Source organism: Nomascus leucogenys, chromosome 12, assembly GCF_006542625.1.
Source record: "Nomascus leucogenys isolate Asia chromosome 12, Asia_NLE_v1, whole genome shotgun sequence".
NCBI lineage: Eukaryota > Metazoa > Chordata > Mammalia > Primates > Hylobatidae > Nomascus > Nomascus leucogenys.
Window position 1 is genome coordinate 36,775,888 of NC_044392.1, and position 17,197 is coordinate 36,793,084.

General features: G+C 44.2%; 1 protein-coding gene across 2 annotated transcripts in view; it reads right to left on the reverse strand.

The window, feature by feature from the left end:
- The window catches only part of PBX1 (PBX homeobox 1), a 293,861-nt gene that overhangs the window by 51,495 nt on the left and 225,169 nt on the right, over window positions 1–17,197 (reverse strand). For both annotated transcript variants that reach the window (XM_030824038.1, XM_030824039.1), the window contains exons 3-4: window positions 7,921–8,165; window positions 737–927 (exon numbers count right to left, since the gene is read on the reverse strand). In XM_030824038.1, the coding sequence (XP_030679898.1) occupies window positions 737–927; window positions 7,921–8,165 (436 nt within the window). The remainder of the gene's footprint in view (window positions 1–736; window positions 928–7,920; window positions 8,166–17,197) is intronic.

The window sequence follows — 17,197 nt, forward strand, 5'->3', positions numbered from 1 at the left end:
AGGCATTCACATAAATCTACCGGTCTAGAGAGTATGCGAAACAAGAGATGACCACTTGTTCTGTGTTCTCAGTTCTTGTCTTCTTTTAAAGGTCCTTTCTATCCATGATTTCTTCAACTGAATGCTCTGAACTCACAAGTAAGGACATGCGCAGCAATGCCAGATGGAAACCATCAAACCAAGTTGGCCCATGTTAGACCACCTCCTTGTCCCTCTATGTCCAAAGTGCCTCATCTTATTCATCTCTGCACTACTAAAATTAGCCCAGAGACAGCAATTTACTTAGGAATATTTGTTGAATTGAGTGCACCCTCTGTCCATCTACAGTGTGGAAAAGATCCCAATTTCCAAGCAGATGGAATAAACTTTATTGAAGAGATCCTGTCACGATAGAATGCTAGTAAGACAGCCGCAGGCCCATAGTTATAAGACGCAACTGTAAGAGAGGTACCTAGTGCTATGAAAAGAAAAAAATCTCACTGTACCTAAGTCCTCCTTGCTGCTACCCAGAGTGCATAACAGTAGTGATAAAGATTATCCCCTCCAACCATGTATTTTCCTGGTACTATGTGAAACCAATGGCCTATCTAGTCTCGCAGAACCATCCTCAGGGTATCACTTGGTTTAGCGTTGATGGGGTGAAACTAGAGCCTGTAGGGGGCGCCAGCTGTGGACTCCAGCCAGCCCCAGATCAGGGACTCCCAGAGAGGGCAGGACAGCCCTTTGGGAGACTCACCGCGCGTCCAGAAATCGGGAACGCAGGATCATCACGGCCTCGCATGTGCTCTGCTTGAGCTGCATCTGGATGGAGCTGAACTTGCGGTGTATGATGCTGACCATCCGCTCAATCTCCTTTGGGGAGATGGGCCTGGTCCGGCTTTGCTCTCGCAGGAGATTCATCACGTGGGTGGTGAACTCGTTGCAGGCCTGGAATGGCAGGACAATCAACACAGTCACTGAGGGTCCAAGCCTCAACACGCATCACGTCGATGACATTAGGCCCACGTGGGCTTTTCTAGAGACTTGTGCAAATAAAGAAAACTAGGATAGTTTGTGGTAGATGTCCCTTTCAGCCCCTGTGGCTCTAAGTTTTAGCGATAATGTTGAATTTTTTTTAAGAGGAAAAAAGTGTCTTAATCATTTTATCTTAATCTTTTTTTTTTCCATGATTTTACCACAGTAAAATGTAAGAATATAACTTCTAGTATAAAACACACTCCACAACCCTTTGTCCCAAAGTTAACAGCCAAAGAGAGTTTGGGGTCAAATGTATCTTGTGCTTTCTGCCTTGTTCATTATTTCTGATATAGGAGTGCTTCCAAATACTCAATTTTAGAATGCATAAATAGCCAAAAGAGTTTAAATGGAATCATGGAATTAAAAGCTTTGATAACTCTTCTGGGAGATTTCTCATCCACCTATTTCTGTTTCAAGTTTTATTATAAGAACTTCCTCTCCTGTTCTGGCCTTCTGAAGATCCACTATGTCTATAACACAAAGGGAATCTGTCCCCAGGGGTCTTATAGAAACAGCATCAAAACATGATCGAGAGGATTCAGGAACTATCCCTGCAGAAATGAAAATTCTCAGGTTATAAACTAGCATATCATCAGCTCTGGAGGTGGAGTTGAAAATCATATTTCCCCACCTCCTTATTTAACAGGAAGAAAAACTGTGGCCCAGAGAGCTGAAAGGACATTTCCACAGGCACACAGCAAACATGAAGAAGCAGAGGTAAGGCCTGAGCCCTTCCTATTTTAGGCCAGGGCCTCTGTCCTTTCCTAGAGTCTGAACTTACTCCGCTGAAAACTCCTGCCCTCTCTTTTAGTTACTATGACTTAGCATCCATAATCTGGTTTCCTTAGCTGAGCATTCAACAAAACATCTATTCACAGATTCACTCAAAGCAATACTGTAAAACTGTATTAGATTCACAACAAAAAAGGCAAGATGATGCTGTGAGAGTTAAAGAACTAAAGACTCAATTGCTCCAACTTATTAGCAGCAGAAACACGCTCGTTATTGAAAACATTGCATTGCTCTTGTCATATGTGTTGATAACGCAGTAACAATAACAATAGTACACATTTACTGATTATTTATCTAAGAAATCCTTTGAGGTTGGCTGGCCAAAGGTACATAAGCAGGTGCATCCACTGGGCTGTGTCTGCACTGGTGAATGAGGCCTGGGTTTTTGACCCCGCCTCCATGAATATTTGGGCACATCCTTTCACTACTCAGGGCCTCATTTAATTTACCCAAAAGTGGCTTTAATCATTCCTGACCCTTCAGCAAGGCTAACGGCACCCATGCTCTTGTGCTATGACCTGCAGACTGAGCAAATCCCTCACATGAACACAGCAGAGAGGCTGAGTGAGAGCACAGCCTGGGTTCAGCTCCTGCCTCTGGGACTCACTGGGCTGTGGGATCTTCAAAGTTACTTAACGTATCTGTGCCTTGTTTTTCTAATTTGTGAAACCGAGATGACAATACCCACCTCATAAGGTATAGTAAGGATTAAATGAGTTACTATATGTGTGCCTGGCCCTACAAGTACATGTCACAATTATCTCTTCAAAGTATACATAACTTAGAAATCTGCATATTTGGATATATCGATAACTGGGTAAACTTCTCCAGAGTTCAATTTCCCTCTTGGTAAAAGTAAAGGTGGTAATAAATACCTCCTTTATACTCCGTGGGCCTATACAGGAGACAAATCCATAGAAGATCAGGTCCTTATAGCATGTTACTCTCCACTCTCCATGGAAAAGTGCTAAATAAACACGAGATCTATATAGTAAGCTCATTTCCTAGCCAACCCCAGCACCTGGAACTGTACAACCAAGAGAAGGAAATAAAACCTGGCAGCAAGTTAGCTGAAATTTGGAGACCACAGGATGGAGAGTGGAGGGCTAGGCACACAGCAAGCATCCTAGCCACCTTTCTAGAGAAACAACCTCCTGCCGGGCTGCAGCCTCCCCACCTCGTCTGGGCTCAAAGAGAGGAGGGGCTGGATGTGAGGGAGTATTATCAAGTGCACCGCTCTCAGCTGGGAAGCCACAGTGCTCAGCTAATAATAATGTGCTTCATTATGGTGAATAAAAATATTCACAATATCTGATGTTTATTCAGGGCACTGGATCCCGGGGCCCTTTCTGCTCTTCAATAAACAGACAGTGGAGTCATTTCACCCACTGCTGAGGTGGAGCAAAGCAGCTGCTAAACAGCTGCTGAGGAACACACAACAGAGAGCAGAGAAAAGTTCCAAGTCCATTTTAGATGGACAGAGCACAATGATCCAGATTTTTCCAGTACCTGGGAAGGAAGGAGCTACCCATACCTCCTCCTCACTTCCCTCAAGCCTTGTACCTGAAGAAGCTGGGCTACTTCCGACAGGACAGGCACTCAAAATGTGACAGTAATGTGAATACTTGGGGTTACAATTGTTAATTAAATAAAACCCTCACATGCTGAATGTTTCTCAACAGAGGAGACTCTACTGTAGGCTGTCATAAAAAAAATAGTTACTTCTGGGAGCTCAGGCTGCCTCCGTAGGGCAGAGGGATTTCTAACAGACCTCCCAGGTTATAGGGCAACATTGTTTCTGGAAGCAGGCACTGAAAGGGAAGCCTTTCAAAAGCCTTGTATAAGGTTTAAGTTTACATCCTGAACTATAAGACCTATCTTCTTCCTTGACTCCTTCAAAAAGATGGATTGGATTGAGATCCAAGGGATGAGATTGGATTTGGCTGCCAATCTCATCAACAAAAGTAACTGGGATCTTAGGGCTCTCTTAGCTATGAACTGAATTAACCCAGTCCAATTCAACATTAGAGATTTAGTCCTGTCAATTCCCCTACAGCATTATTTACAAAAGCTGAAGAATCCTACAAAGCCACAAGATTTTTTTTTTTTTTTTTTAAGTAGAGCTCGGAATAAAATTTCAGGTTTCTGACATCATGGTTTTATCTATTATAATATGCCAGCTCTTAAATATCTTATAGCGCCAGGCGCGGTGGCTCACGACTGTAATCCTAGCACTTTGGAAGGCTGAGGCAGGCGGATCACGACACCAGGAGATTGAGACCATCCTGGCTAACACGGTGAAACCTTGTCTCTACTAAAAATACAAAAAATTAGCCAGGCGTGGTGGCACGTGCCTGTAATCCCAGCTGCTTGGGTGGTTGAGGCAGGAGAATCACTTGAACCCCAGAGGCAGAGGTTGCAGTGAGCTGAGATCGCGCCACTGCACTCCAGCCTAGGCAACAGAGCAAGACTCCATCTCAAAAAAAAAAAAAAATCTCCAGAAGACTTCCTTATTTAATAACCTCAGGGTGAAACAATGGCTGATTCAGGTAGTTTTTTGTTTTGTTTTTGGAGGGATAAGGGTGAGGGTGAGCTACGATAGCTAATTATTGTGTAGTTATCTGCCATCACCATGCCAAAAATAAAACAACAAAATTAATTATTAAGTAACCAATTTGGTAATTTCACGTAGGTACTACTAAAATACTGACATTTTCACTTGACCAAGGTTTTCTATTTTTAAAAAATCCCCATAAGGAACTGTTACAGGAAAATGAAGAAGATATATCTCTCAGACACACTAGCTAGAAGGTTAATAGCATAATTTCCCTACAATCTGCTGTTTACTATAATTAACAACACAACTAATATTAATAAATTATTAAGCATCCAAAATGTATTAAGCAGTATTCACTTCTTAACTAGAAAATGCCCATATAAACAAATAGATGATATTTTAGTACTTTTAAAAATAATAAATACAGATGACTAGTACAACTTCTACATTGACCATTAATTTGCTTCTGTACTGATGGAGCTTTTTAGTTCCCAATTTCCAACATCTTTATTATTTAGAATAGGTAGGTACCCACAAGAAGTTTCTGAAGAGAATATTTTTATCACAACCCTCTCTTAGGTGCCAGTAATCTAGTCCAAGGAAGTAACAGAGAGGACAACCTGGTTACCCCACTGTCAAAAGACATCCACATTCTCTTCTTACTAAGTGGAGTCAGGCATTGTTCTAATAAGAGCCTTCGGGGTAAGGGTCAAATCCTGGATTCTAGGGCAAATTCTCTCCCTCATTACATGTGTGACCTCCACCACATCTTAACCTCTTTCATCTCCATTTCCTTACCTGTATCAAAATGGAGAGGATGACAGTACCTGTCCCGGGTACCCAATCTCAAAATTGCCTTGAGAAGCAAGTGCCATTATGTCAGCCGCAGTGTTTTGTAATTAGTGACATGCTATTGAAATGTACTATGGCTGTCATAATTTTTACTCATTTTGGATGAGGATGGAAGAGTGATAAGGTTTAAATCAAGGAAGCAGTTCTATGTTACTGGCAACCTGAGCTCAGACTAAAGACAGTTTTCAACACCTCCCAACCTAATATTCATTGCAGTTATGGTTTAGCAAAGGAAGTCACACTCTGAGCTTGTTTTGTGTCCTGTTCTTTGGCACGAGTTAACCTGGAGGACAAATCTGGAGGACAGCTTGCTATGCCAGAGGACAGGGTTATTGGTGAAGGTGAAGTAGGAAGAACATTGGGTAATAAGAACCCGAGAGGTCAGCAAGAGGTCTGTCCCCATTTGCCTTCCATAATTACCCTTCTAGGTTAGGGCAGACTGCACATTCTAAATGATGGTCATGGTTGGGGAAACACTGTCATAGTTCAGCCAGCTCTCTGAGCTCAGCACTGCCTGGGATCTGGGGAAATGTCTATATGAGCCAACACTGTGGCGAGAAAATTTGTTCTTTCCCAAGAAGGCAAAGAAGGATGACTCACAGCTTCTTACCACAGCTTGCTTTTATTTCCCTCCCCTTCACCCTCCCTACACCTTGTCTGATGGTCAAATTTCACTATTCTTGGCTTCACAGCAATTTTTTTGCCCTCTCATAGAAGAGAGGATTTTGTAGAAATCCATTCCAAAGGTAGATAGGAGTGCAGTAATGAAACTTTATTCACTTTAAATTTTAAAATGCCTATTTCTATTTTAAAATTTAAATTTTCGATTAAGTTTGCATTTGCCTTCTACCTAGGTTATGAGTGGACTGCACAAGGTCTTCTACCTTCCACTTTTTCTCTCTCTTCTTTTCTGGCTTTTAAAAAGAAAGGGGCCAGGTGTGGTGGCTCACGCCTGTAATCCCAGCACTTTGGAAGGCCGAAGCAGGTGGATCACCTGAGGTCAGGAGTTCAAGACCAGCCTGGCCAACATAGCGAAACCCTGTCTCTACTAAAAATACAAAGATTAGCTAGGTATGCTGGTGCCTGCCTGTAATCCCAACTACTCGGGAGGCTGAGGCAGGAGAATTGCTTGAACCCGGGACACGGAGATTGCAGTGAGCAGAGATCGTGCCACTGCACTCTAGCCTAGATGACAGAGTGAGACCCCATCTCAAAAAAAAAGAAAAAAGAAAAAAGAAAAGAAAAGAAAGGAAATGAAAGGAAAGGGAAAAAAAAAAGAAAAGAAAGGTAAGGAAAGGAAAGGAAAGAAAAAAAGAAACGAAAAGAGAAAAGAAAAGAAAAAGAAAAGCTAAAGATTCAATGAGAGAAAGGTCATGGAGAACTTCAGTACAATGTTGCATCCCAAGAGGTAACAACAAACTTATCTGTTATCTAAATGAAAGGCTGCTGTTAAAGGACTCCTGATAAAATCGCATGCTTACACTAACCAGAGGAACTAGCATTGCTATATAGATGTGTGTATGTGTTTGTGGGGAGGATGGGATGGGGGTTCTCTTTAGAGAGGGGCTCCGTTATAATCAGGAGGCCCTACATGTACTGCTTTGTAGTTAACAGCCTTTCTTGCCCTTTCCTTTATATAAGTTTTATGGTCTTTCACATCCGTGACTCCAAATCCACAGATCTGTGCCATACATCAGCTTTCAGAATTGAGTATGCAGAATACTGAGTCCCACAAACCATCTGTGGAGTGCCCGGATTAGAATCCCAGTTTGTCTGGCTCCAGGGGTCTCCTGAACCTCCTACCCTTTTTACAGAGGATGATTTGTATCATATTCCATACCATATATTATGTAAAAGAGGGAATATGTTTGATTCTCAATTGAACTGAGTCTGGGTAAAGTGCGGGACTCTAGGGCCAAGTTTTAAATCCTTTCCCATAGGATACTATGAACACCCAGAAAAAGTATAGTCCTCCTAATAAATAAGGAAAAACAAGGGCCAGAGAAAACCTCCCACCTTCTTTTTTTTTTTTTTTTTTTTGAGACGGAGTCTCGCTCTGTCGCCCAGGCTGGAGTGCAGTGGCGCAATCTCGGCTCACTGCAAGCTCCGCCTCCCGGGTTCACGCCATTCTCCTGCCTCAGCCTCTCCGAGTAGCTGGGACTACAGGCGCCCGCCACTATGCCCGGCTAGTTTTTTTGTATTTTTAGTAGAGACAGGGTTTCACTGTGGTCTCGATCTCCTGACCTCGTGATCCGCCCGCCTCGGCCTCCCAAAGTGCTGGGATTACAAGCGTGAGCCACCGCGCCCGGCCACCTCCCACCTTCTTGCAGGTTAGCTGGTGACTCTGCTGATCACCCATAGCGCCCAGATGAGAGCCAGGACTGCACATCACAGGCACATGTTTTGGAGTCCAGGTATGGACTGTTCCTTCTATGCACGATTTATGTTTCCTTGAAATCGTCATTTACAGCGTCACACATTTTTTAATGCCTTTACCTCCACCAAGCCCCTAGGTTTTTAACAGTTGAGACCAGGACTTGGCAGACTCAAGTTTGGCCAGGGCTCTGTGGCTGGGCAGGGGATGCCGGGCACAAGGACGCCAGCACCTGGGAAAGGTGAGCCGCTCTGCAAGCCCCCTGGTTGTGCTTCCTCTACCCTTTCCTAAAGGGCCTGGGTGCCGAGCCTCAGGTGGTTCTGGTTACCTGCTCGTATTTCTCCAGCTCCGTATGGTAGATTTGTCTGATCTGTGAGAGTTTGGCTCTGTAATCTGAATGCTCCACTGAGTTGTCTGAACCTGCCCCTCCAGAAGCCGCCGCCGCCGCCGCCGCTGCCGCCGACCCTCCGCCCTTCTCAGGCCCCGCCACGCCTTCCGCTAACAGCATGTTGTCCAGCCGCATCAGCTGGGGGTCTGTGGGCTCCTCCTCCTGGGCTCCTCGGATACTCAAAACTACAGAAAAAGACAAAGGGAAGGGAGCGTTAATAGTAACCCAAGAAAAAAAATTAAAAAACAAAACACATTTGTGTTCTCTGGCTACATAAGCTGCCAAATTACTTGCAAGATGCCATTTGAGGAATAGAAGAAAGGCTGGAAAAAGAGAGAAACTGAGAGGGTGAGAAAATGAAGGAGGGACTTGCTTTGTTCCAAAATTACACTGCACTTGTATGTGGAATCTAGAATAATCAAATTTATAAGAGGCAGAAAGTAGAATAATGGGTACCATGAGTTGGGGGGAGGAGTGGAGAGCTATTGTTTAACGAGCTCAGAATTTCACTTTGGGAAGCTGAGTTTTTGAGATGGCTGCAAAATAATACTCAACTGTACACTTAAAAATCGTTTAAAATGGTAAATTCGGCTGGGCGCGGTGGCTCACGCCTGTACTCCCAGCACTTTGGGAGGCTGAGTGGGGGGTGGATCACGAGGTCAGGAGATCGAGACCATTCTGGCAAACGTGGTGAAACCCCGTCTCTACTAAAATACAAAAAATTAGCCAGGCGTGGTGGTGCGTGCCTGTAGTCCCAGCTACTCGGGAGGCTGAGACAGGGGAATCCCTTGAACCCAGGAGGTGGAGGTTGCAGTGAGCTGAGATCACACCACTCATTGCACTCCAGCCTGGGCAACCGAGCAAGACTCTGCATCCCCACCCCCAAAAAAGGTAAATTCTATCTTATATATATTTTACCACAATAAAAAATTTCAACTAGAAAAATGTAATTATAACAAAATATATTTTTTACTTTTATCCCCATACTACCTAATTTCAATTTAAGGAAAAGCATTTCCCTCTTTATTTCTCATTTTAAATTTCTGTTAAGTTTGTGGTTTTGCACTCATTGCCTTTCTTTGCAATGCTTGATCAGTCTAAATTTTTCATTTCCAAAATCACCTAAAGTACACAAATCCAGTACCTTTGGAATGAAATCTTAAGACCTTTCCTGTGGACTAGCAGAGAGTGAGGTCTAACATAGCAAGAAGACAAATTGGCCCTTGAGCAGGGTCGTTTAGCTCCAAAAATTGAGATCTATCTGTTCCGAGTGATAAGGACGCTGTCCTGTTGGAAACAAGAGTGAGGTCCTTTTAACAAGCTGCCTCCAGGGATTCAGGGAAGCCAGTGCTCTGGTAGGATGGCGTCTCAGATCAATGAGATGGCTGCTTTTTATTAAAACACCAGGACCCTTGGTGGTGATTTGGACTGAAAGAGATCCAGTGATTTAGTAAATCAGCAGAAGAGCGAAACAGTCCTTTTTTTTTTTTACTACCCCTTCAGACAACCTCCCATAAAATAAATCACTCATCTAAATCCAGTTCAGTTGTCAGCAGCCAAGTCTTTGTTAAGAGGGAACATAAAAAGTGTTTTCAATTTTTAAGAAATTGAAAAGAATGTGTGGGTAGGGTGGGAAAGAGGGAAGTGATTAAAGGCAGAGGAGAGGGGTCCGGTGTTGGTTGACATTTTGGGGATGGAGGTGGCAGGGTCTAAGTCCCTGGTGGATATCCGCACACCAGAGCAGAGTCAAGAGCCGTTTCACGGCAGGGTGCATCTGGTGAGCCCCAGGGGGATGGTGCCAGTTCCAGGTGTCTCCCAGCCCTGGCAAAGCAGGGCTTCGGGTTGTAACAGGGAAGATGAAGATGAGCTCAATGAGGGTATGTCTAGATGTTTGAGCGTTCCATCACATATAATAACAGCATAACTGCTGGCTGTGCCCACATGCTCCTGGCTGCCAACAGGCAGCAAAAGAACCAACCCTGAACGTTGCTCAGAAGGAAATCCCAATTCCTAGGCCCAAAGGAAAACTACAGTATGGCTCTCACAAAACACGAGACCATCAAATGGAATGGCGAGCCATGTGGATCAGTGGTGGCCATAAAGAGCAAAGAGGACAAAAGGTGCAGGGCAGAAGCTTGGGCTCCGTGATGAAGTGAAAAAGGATGAGAGGAAGGGAGGGAGAGGAAGGGAGGAGGGAGAGCAGGTAGCTGGGAAGGAGAAAAGAAGAAAGCCTGCACCCTAGACGCAAACCACAACACTACCAGGTCATGATCTTCTCTCTTCAAACCTGAATGTGTAATATTCTGCTACACAAAAACAAAATTGCTATAGTAGTGATGGCAAAAGGTTAGGAGATCATTGAGGTTTATTTTGTGGACTTTTTTTTTTTTTTTTTTTTTTTTTTTTCAATAAAATCCTTCTTTTGTAGGCTCAGGAGACTGAATGGGAAACTGCTCCTTTGGCTGATCTTTGCATAATAAGGATTTAGTCGCGTTATTGTTTCTCAAATTTATTTACTCAAATCTCCGAAGAACTCTGAAGAACAAATTGCCACTAACAAAGGTTTCCTTAAGAAAGTAGATGGCTGCTGTAACCATTCCCAGAATACCAGGCCCTAAAGGCACCGAAAAGAATCGGGACATCCAAACAACTGCCAGCAGTGCCCAGCAGCCCCTCCTTCTTCACCTCTACGTGGGGTTTATGCGTGTTTCTCTTTATATGATAAATTTTAGTAGTCTTATCCACAAAGATATTTATGGGTCATTTACAAATTAGAAAAAAAAAAAAGAATTGCCTCTGAGCCATTAATAAATATAGTTGTTTCACTTTAGCTCGATTATTCAAAACATTGTGCTGGGGCAAAATTCTACTCTCTCATTCGCTCATTGAATCTCATGTCCGATATACTTCCTTCAGAAGAGGCCGTAAGCCCCCCCCGCTGGCAGGAACATTCCCCACGAAGCTGAGGCTGGTAACCCTTCAGCTGGGCTGTTAATGCCTTCAAGTGGGTCCACCTGGCTACTCCACAGCCAACTGGTCCTGCATGTGGCCCAACACTGAGAGATTTTAGGACAACCTCTGGTCTCAACAACAACAGCAAAGCAAAAAAGAATGATGTCCTATTAATGGTCAGGACTTGCCTTGCCAGGGCTAGTGTTAAGCACTGCCTACTTGAGGTGACATCAAGTATCCTACCTCCTGCAATCGCACAGGTACCCCAAGCGGCCTCATTCATTCCATCAGCTTATTCATCCAGCCAAACTCGGTGAGGTATGAAAGAAGGGAGAGGCAAGGCAGAGAGACAGTTCTGGTCCTCGCTCCTCCAGGAACTACATAGGTGATCACGCACACGTCACTAGGAATGTTTCCCATATACCTAATATTAACCTCTGAGAATATTTCCTCTTTCCAACCCCTCTCAGTTTCCCGCCTCTGCTCCATCTTTTTAAAACAGTCAATGGGAAGCACAAACAATTCCACACAAACTCTACACACCTCCTAATTAATATTTTTCTTGGTCTTCAAATCCAACTGGTTTTAAATAAAATAAGAAAGGAAATTGTCAAGGCTGGCAAAGAACACTGAAAGGATAGACTGCAAGCCCCTACCCGCCACGGAAGTTTCAGGAGGGTTGCAGAGCTCAAAGCATAAAGCATACTGCCTCTTTTCTTTCAGGTATGAAGGATACATTTAATTGAGCACAGCGGCGGTGGGTTGGCTGGGGCAAGAAAGTGTTAGCATTTCGCTTAGCTTTTATATCATTTTATGAATCCTGCAAACAAATACTCCTTAAAAAGAAATTCGAATTCACTATGAGTTAATAGACTTAGTTTCTAAATGTGGCCAATTAGAAATTGATAAGATAGATATAATGCACCACAGCATAAATGTTGCTTGCATTTACACTCAGAGTTCAGGACACATAAATAGGTCCCAGATCAGAGATCTGAAGAAAATAAAAGAATGAAAAGAAAAGGGGGGGGAGGGGTGGGTAGAGAAAAACCAACAACAGTCATTTCCAAATTACACCCTTTAAATTATACTCAAATTATGAAAATAGAAAACGATTGTGCAAGAACCCCCCAAAAAATTTTTAAGGAACAATATGAACAAGGGAAAACCTTAAAAGAAAACCATCTTGCACTATTTTGCATAGAAAATTCAGTTCTGGTGGATTTGGGCTGTGTCTGTAATGCTTGGAGGGGACAGGGATGGACCAATAAACAACCTCGCATGCTCATATTTGTAGCCAGCGCAAGGAGAATCCGAATATACCACTATTAAGAATGGGTGTTGGGATTCACTGATACACAAACTGTTCAGCTCGGCGGTTAAAAAAAAAAAAAACCAACAACATTAAATGAATAAATGAAAAGGGTGATATGTCTAAGCAGAACTGATGCTACCTATTTATTGCTGGAAGCCAGTACTCTGGTGAGTAGGAGACAAAATGATTATTTAAAAGCTCCTTTTTATCTCTGCAGCACCATGCAAGACTCAAATGAACCTTTCGCCAGGACACCAGAGATGTTAACACTCATCCTCCAAGATCCAATTTCAACCAGCGGAGCTGTTACCTAATCCAGCAACCATCACATATGATCAGGTTCCTGCTTCCCTGATGAGTGCCCTGCGCTCTCTCCCTCCCCCTCATCTCTTCCCTCCCCACCCCAGCAGCTTTTTTCTGAAATAGGTTTTAAAGGGCCAAATCGCCTGTTTGTCCCCATGCATACAGGGTTTTAACGGCCAGGCAGGCCCGGACGCGTCCACTACCCCAAAAATGTCATTGATTGCAGTGGATATGCAATCTGCAGAGGGGTTGCGCCCATGAAGATATTTAACCCATTTGGTAATAATTCTTATAGAAGGAGTTTCCTTCCCACAAATCCACCCAATTATGGAAGAGACCAGTTGAGACAGGTAGGTGATTTATACAGGAATTGTCACAAGCCCTTTAAAAAGCTTCTGATGTCACATGTACCTTGCTGCCATCGCTTGCCCTGGGGTTAATTCTTTGGTAAAACTCCTAAGATAAAGGGACTGTCACAGCATTGTGGGAGCTGCTCTCACCACTTGTCTCCTGCTGTTCTTTCTTTCTTTTTCTTCACACAAGGAGAAAAACAAACCAAACCCAAAGGCATAGTCAAGATCATCCTTGGCGGGAGGGCTGTGTTTGGGTTGTTTTGTCCTTGGCTGAGCGACGTGGGTCCGGAGCAGCTCCAGCCAATGCCCACTAGAGGGCACTCTTTCTTCACCAAGGACTGGTTCTCCAGGCGGGCGGACAGTCTCAAGTGTCCAGGTTCGTGCTGGGGGAATGCCTCTGCTCAGATTCAAACTTCCACAGGTGGGGGCAGGGTGGGAGGGGAGGAGGGCAGATCTACAGGGAGGGTGGTCTTCAGATTTGGACAACAGTCCAGGGGCCCAAAGCTGAGCTGAGAGAGAGAAACAGATAAAGAACAAGACAGAAAGCAGAGGCAGGTGGTTTGGGGAAAGGCACAAGGTAGCCTCCCAACGGTGTGCGCAAAAAGGCAGGCTCTCTCTGGCTGATCTCTTTGTTTGATTTGTAGGCACAAACCTCCATGCAGAGTGTTCTATTGCCCAGGAGCTAAGTCTTTACCACATCCTACCAGAAGAGTTAGAAAAGAGAGACCAGCTCTCCCCGCCTCATTCCCAAGTCAGCTATGCAGTTTTAGGAAAAGAGCAAACTGCTTGCTTCCTGAGAGCATCAGAGTTACACCTTTTATTTGTTCATAAAGTACTTGCACGCACTGAATTACATCACCTTACAAAACATGTAGTAATGTTCCAAACTTACATAGCAGATAATTGAAGATTATAAAGGCAAAGCACATTTCCCCAAAATCAAAGCAAATGAGACACAGCCGAGACTGAACTCTAGATCTTTAACTCTCAGACACTTCAGTCCTCTAGAATATTGGAGTTCTGAATCCTTTTCACAACAGGCAGCTACACGGATGTAATATCTATTCTGTGCGCGCGTGTGTGTGTGCGTGTGCGCGCACGCGCGCGCGCGCATGCACACACACACACACACACACACACACAGTCTCTTCTGATGCCCAAGGCACACTGATACTCTGGCCAAGAAGAAAACAATCAGATAGTAACGGAAGGAAGGAAGTTTTTTTTTTATTGATTTCCTAATTTCTTTTAATTTCTCTAAATCTGGTCCTTTCCCATTACCTCTTTCCACCATCATGGTTAGAGACACTGTATTGGGTAATAGAATGCCCTCTTCTTTCTCAGCCACAGAAATCCACTTACTACAGTCCTATTTCATTTTAAATCTCAGCTCAAAATCCTTCATGAAATCTGCCCTGATGAGAACAGCCAAAAATGATCTCTAAGCCTCTGAGGCACCAGGGCACGTACTGCCTAGACCACAGCCATGGGGCATCTCAGGACACGCCAGGGCACACCTAACATCTTGCCAGCAAGACTGTGGACTCCTGAAAGGCGGTTCCCCACACAACCTCACAGGGCCTCTGACACTCAGTGTCTGTTCCAGTATTTCTTAAGAGCAATATAATAAAGAATCAAGGAGGGAAGGAAGATACGGGCTGGTGAGATCCAAGGATCTCTGCCTCAGCTTCCTGTTCTCAGCCAGGCAGCCAATTCCCTGTATGTGCTCTCTTTCCCCCTGCATTCCAGTTACAAGTTGTACCAGAGCCAGCATGCTGTTGGGTAGAAGGCTGTTCTCTCTGCCACCTCTTCCATATCCACTTCAAAAAACTGTCAAATCTGCCTTATCAAATCTGACAATTCTAAACAAGCAAAACTACACTGGCATTAAGCCAGAGCTTCCTGGACCCAGCCTGGTATGTCCCCAGGAAGCCAACATTAGCGGTGACAAAGCCTCTGGGTGCTGGGAAAAGCTTGGTTCATGACTGGTACCTGAGGAAGAAGCACTCTGTGAGGGCTGACAGGGCCTGGTAGCCAAGGGGCCACACAGAGGTCGTCTCCACAAACAGGCCCTCTGAGGAACGCTCAGTGCAATCAAACAAATTATTGCTCAAGTACCTCCAAGGTGACAGGAATGAGCTGGATCCTGGAACCTTGGATAAACCCGATATGGGCTCCGACTTCGAGAAGCCTGTGGTTTACGCTCCTCCAGTCCCTCGGACACAGGACACCAACTGCTTTGAGGCTTGTGGGTACATGAGATTGCCAGGGTGGGTGGGTAACAACTGAAAATCTGGAGATTTGTGTGCATCCAACTGATGCACATACACTTCTTCCTCTGATTTTGTTTACTTCCTATAAGCACAATATATCCACAGCCTGGAACCTCCTCAAGTTGAAAAATAACTATGCTCTAATTTGATTCTTCTCAACCAAAGGTGGGACCCAAATCTTCTGTTAGTGTCTTGAAACTCAGGGCAGCAGGTCCTCGTGTTCTTCACTCCTAAGTCTCAATCTCTGTTTGTTTGATGTGAAATGTCTTTTTTAATGGTGATTTTTAAAGAGTTATTCATCAAACAAATAGAAATGACTGACGATTCTATTTTCTAAATTTTACAAGTCAGCATTACTGATAGGTGTCAGTCACTGCTTCTGACTATACAGGGAAAGCAGTTACCACCTGAGTTGACGCCTTCCAGCCCCAAGTGGAGACCCTGGATGCTGCAGTAGGCCTGGAGCGGCCTCTTCAGATGAGAAGCTGTAGTTTAAGAAATCTCCAGATGTTGAAAGCCACCCTTGTTCCCCCTGGGTTGTCTCTCAGCCCTCTAGAATCTCAGAGACATTGAGGTGGGACTTAATCTAGGTCCAGGGTTTCTTAAAGTGGGGGATTTGTATTGAAGCTAAGATATTACTTTTTTTAAGCCATTCCAACTGTTTTTCTTTGTTTACCAAGCAGGTAGGCAGGCCAAAATGTAACCAAGTTCAGGGATTTGAAGATTTTAGTCAAACAAAGGCAAGAATTTGCGGTCCTCAAGGGTTTCATCCCAGGAATATTCACTGAGCATTTACTATGGTGCCAGGCACTGTGCTGACTTTCCAAATAAACGTGGTCCTGTGAGGAGCTCTTAGATTCACTCGTTTTTCACATTTAGCCAACAGCCACAACGTGTAAAACTTTGTGTGAGGTTTTAGGGCAAGGGATGAAAACAAAATTATATGATACTCTTGAGACAGTTTTAGGTTTTTGTTTGTTTGTTTCTGTTTTGTGGTTGTCTTTAGAGAAACACACCAAGTTTTTCTTGTCATCTTTTTCCCTGGGTTAGGTTTTGGCGGTTCTGGTCACGTGCATTTTCTACTTCTCAGGGGATGCATGGGCATGGATCCCATTCACACGTTCCCCACTTGGCACACTGCGCCTCCCTGGGCCAGCTGGCAGGGAGAAAGCTAATGTGCTGGGCGATAGGCCCCTGCCTTTCTGGATGGGTGCCGGCTGCCTGGGCGAGGGGATTTGGTCCTTAATAGCTCAAGTCTGGACTGCTGCTCGGGAAACCCCTTTGCCTAAACAGGAGCTACAGAAGTTGGTAGGAGGGCATGACTTACACAAGCTTTGGCCTCAGACTGACATACCCAGAGGTACGAGGAAAGGGGGAAAGCCATTGGAAAGATAGACAGCCAGGACCAGCACCAGGGCCAGGGGAGGGTGTGTGAGACCTGGATTGCCTGTGGTAACCCACGATACAAGGAACAGTTTCCTTCTTAGTTACACATAAAAGGCATGAAAAATGTGGAGCCATTGGTCGGCAGCTTGCTGTGCATTCTGTGGAGATGAAAGCTTCTCTCTACAATGGTACTTCCTAAAGGAAGCAACCACAGAGAAAACAGAAGTTTCTCAATACTCTTTACCCTTAAGGTAAAAATGTTCTGCAGTTCCGCGTCTCAGTGAGGCACCTAGCACATTGCCTGCTTTCTGGCAAGAGCTAATACATGATAGATTTCCTTCTCCTACCACATTTTAATATCCAGAAAAGTATAAGTATGGGCACGAGCTTTCTTCTGTTAGTGCCACAGCATGGCACACAAAAAAACATGCACTAAAACAGGCCTTGGGTGTCTAGGTTCAAAGCCAGGCCCAAGACTCATACTATATGACTTCACCTATGCCTTAATTCTTACTAAGGATTAAATAAGGTTATTTTTACAAAAGCACAGGGTAGTGCTTGGTGACTGATAGATTTTAGATTTTTGGTTAAATCTGAATCAATCTCACTGATAAAGATCCCTTTGGGAAGAATAA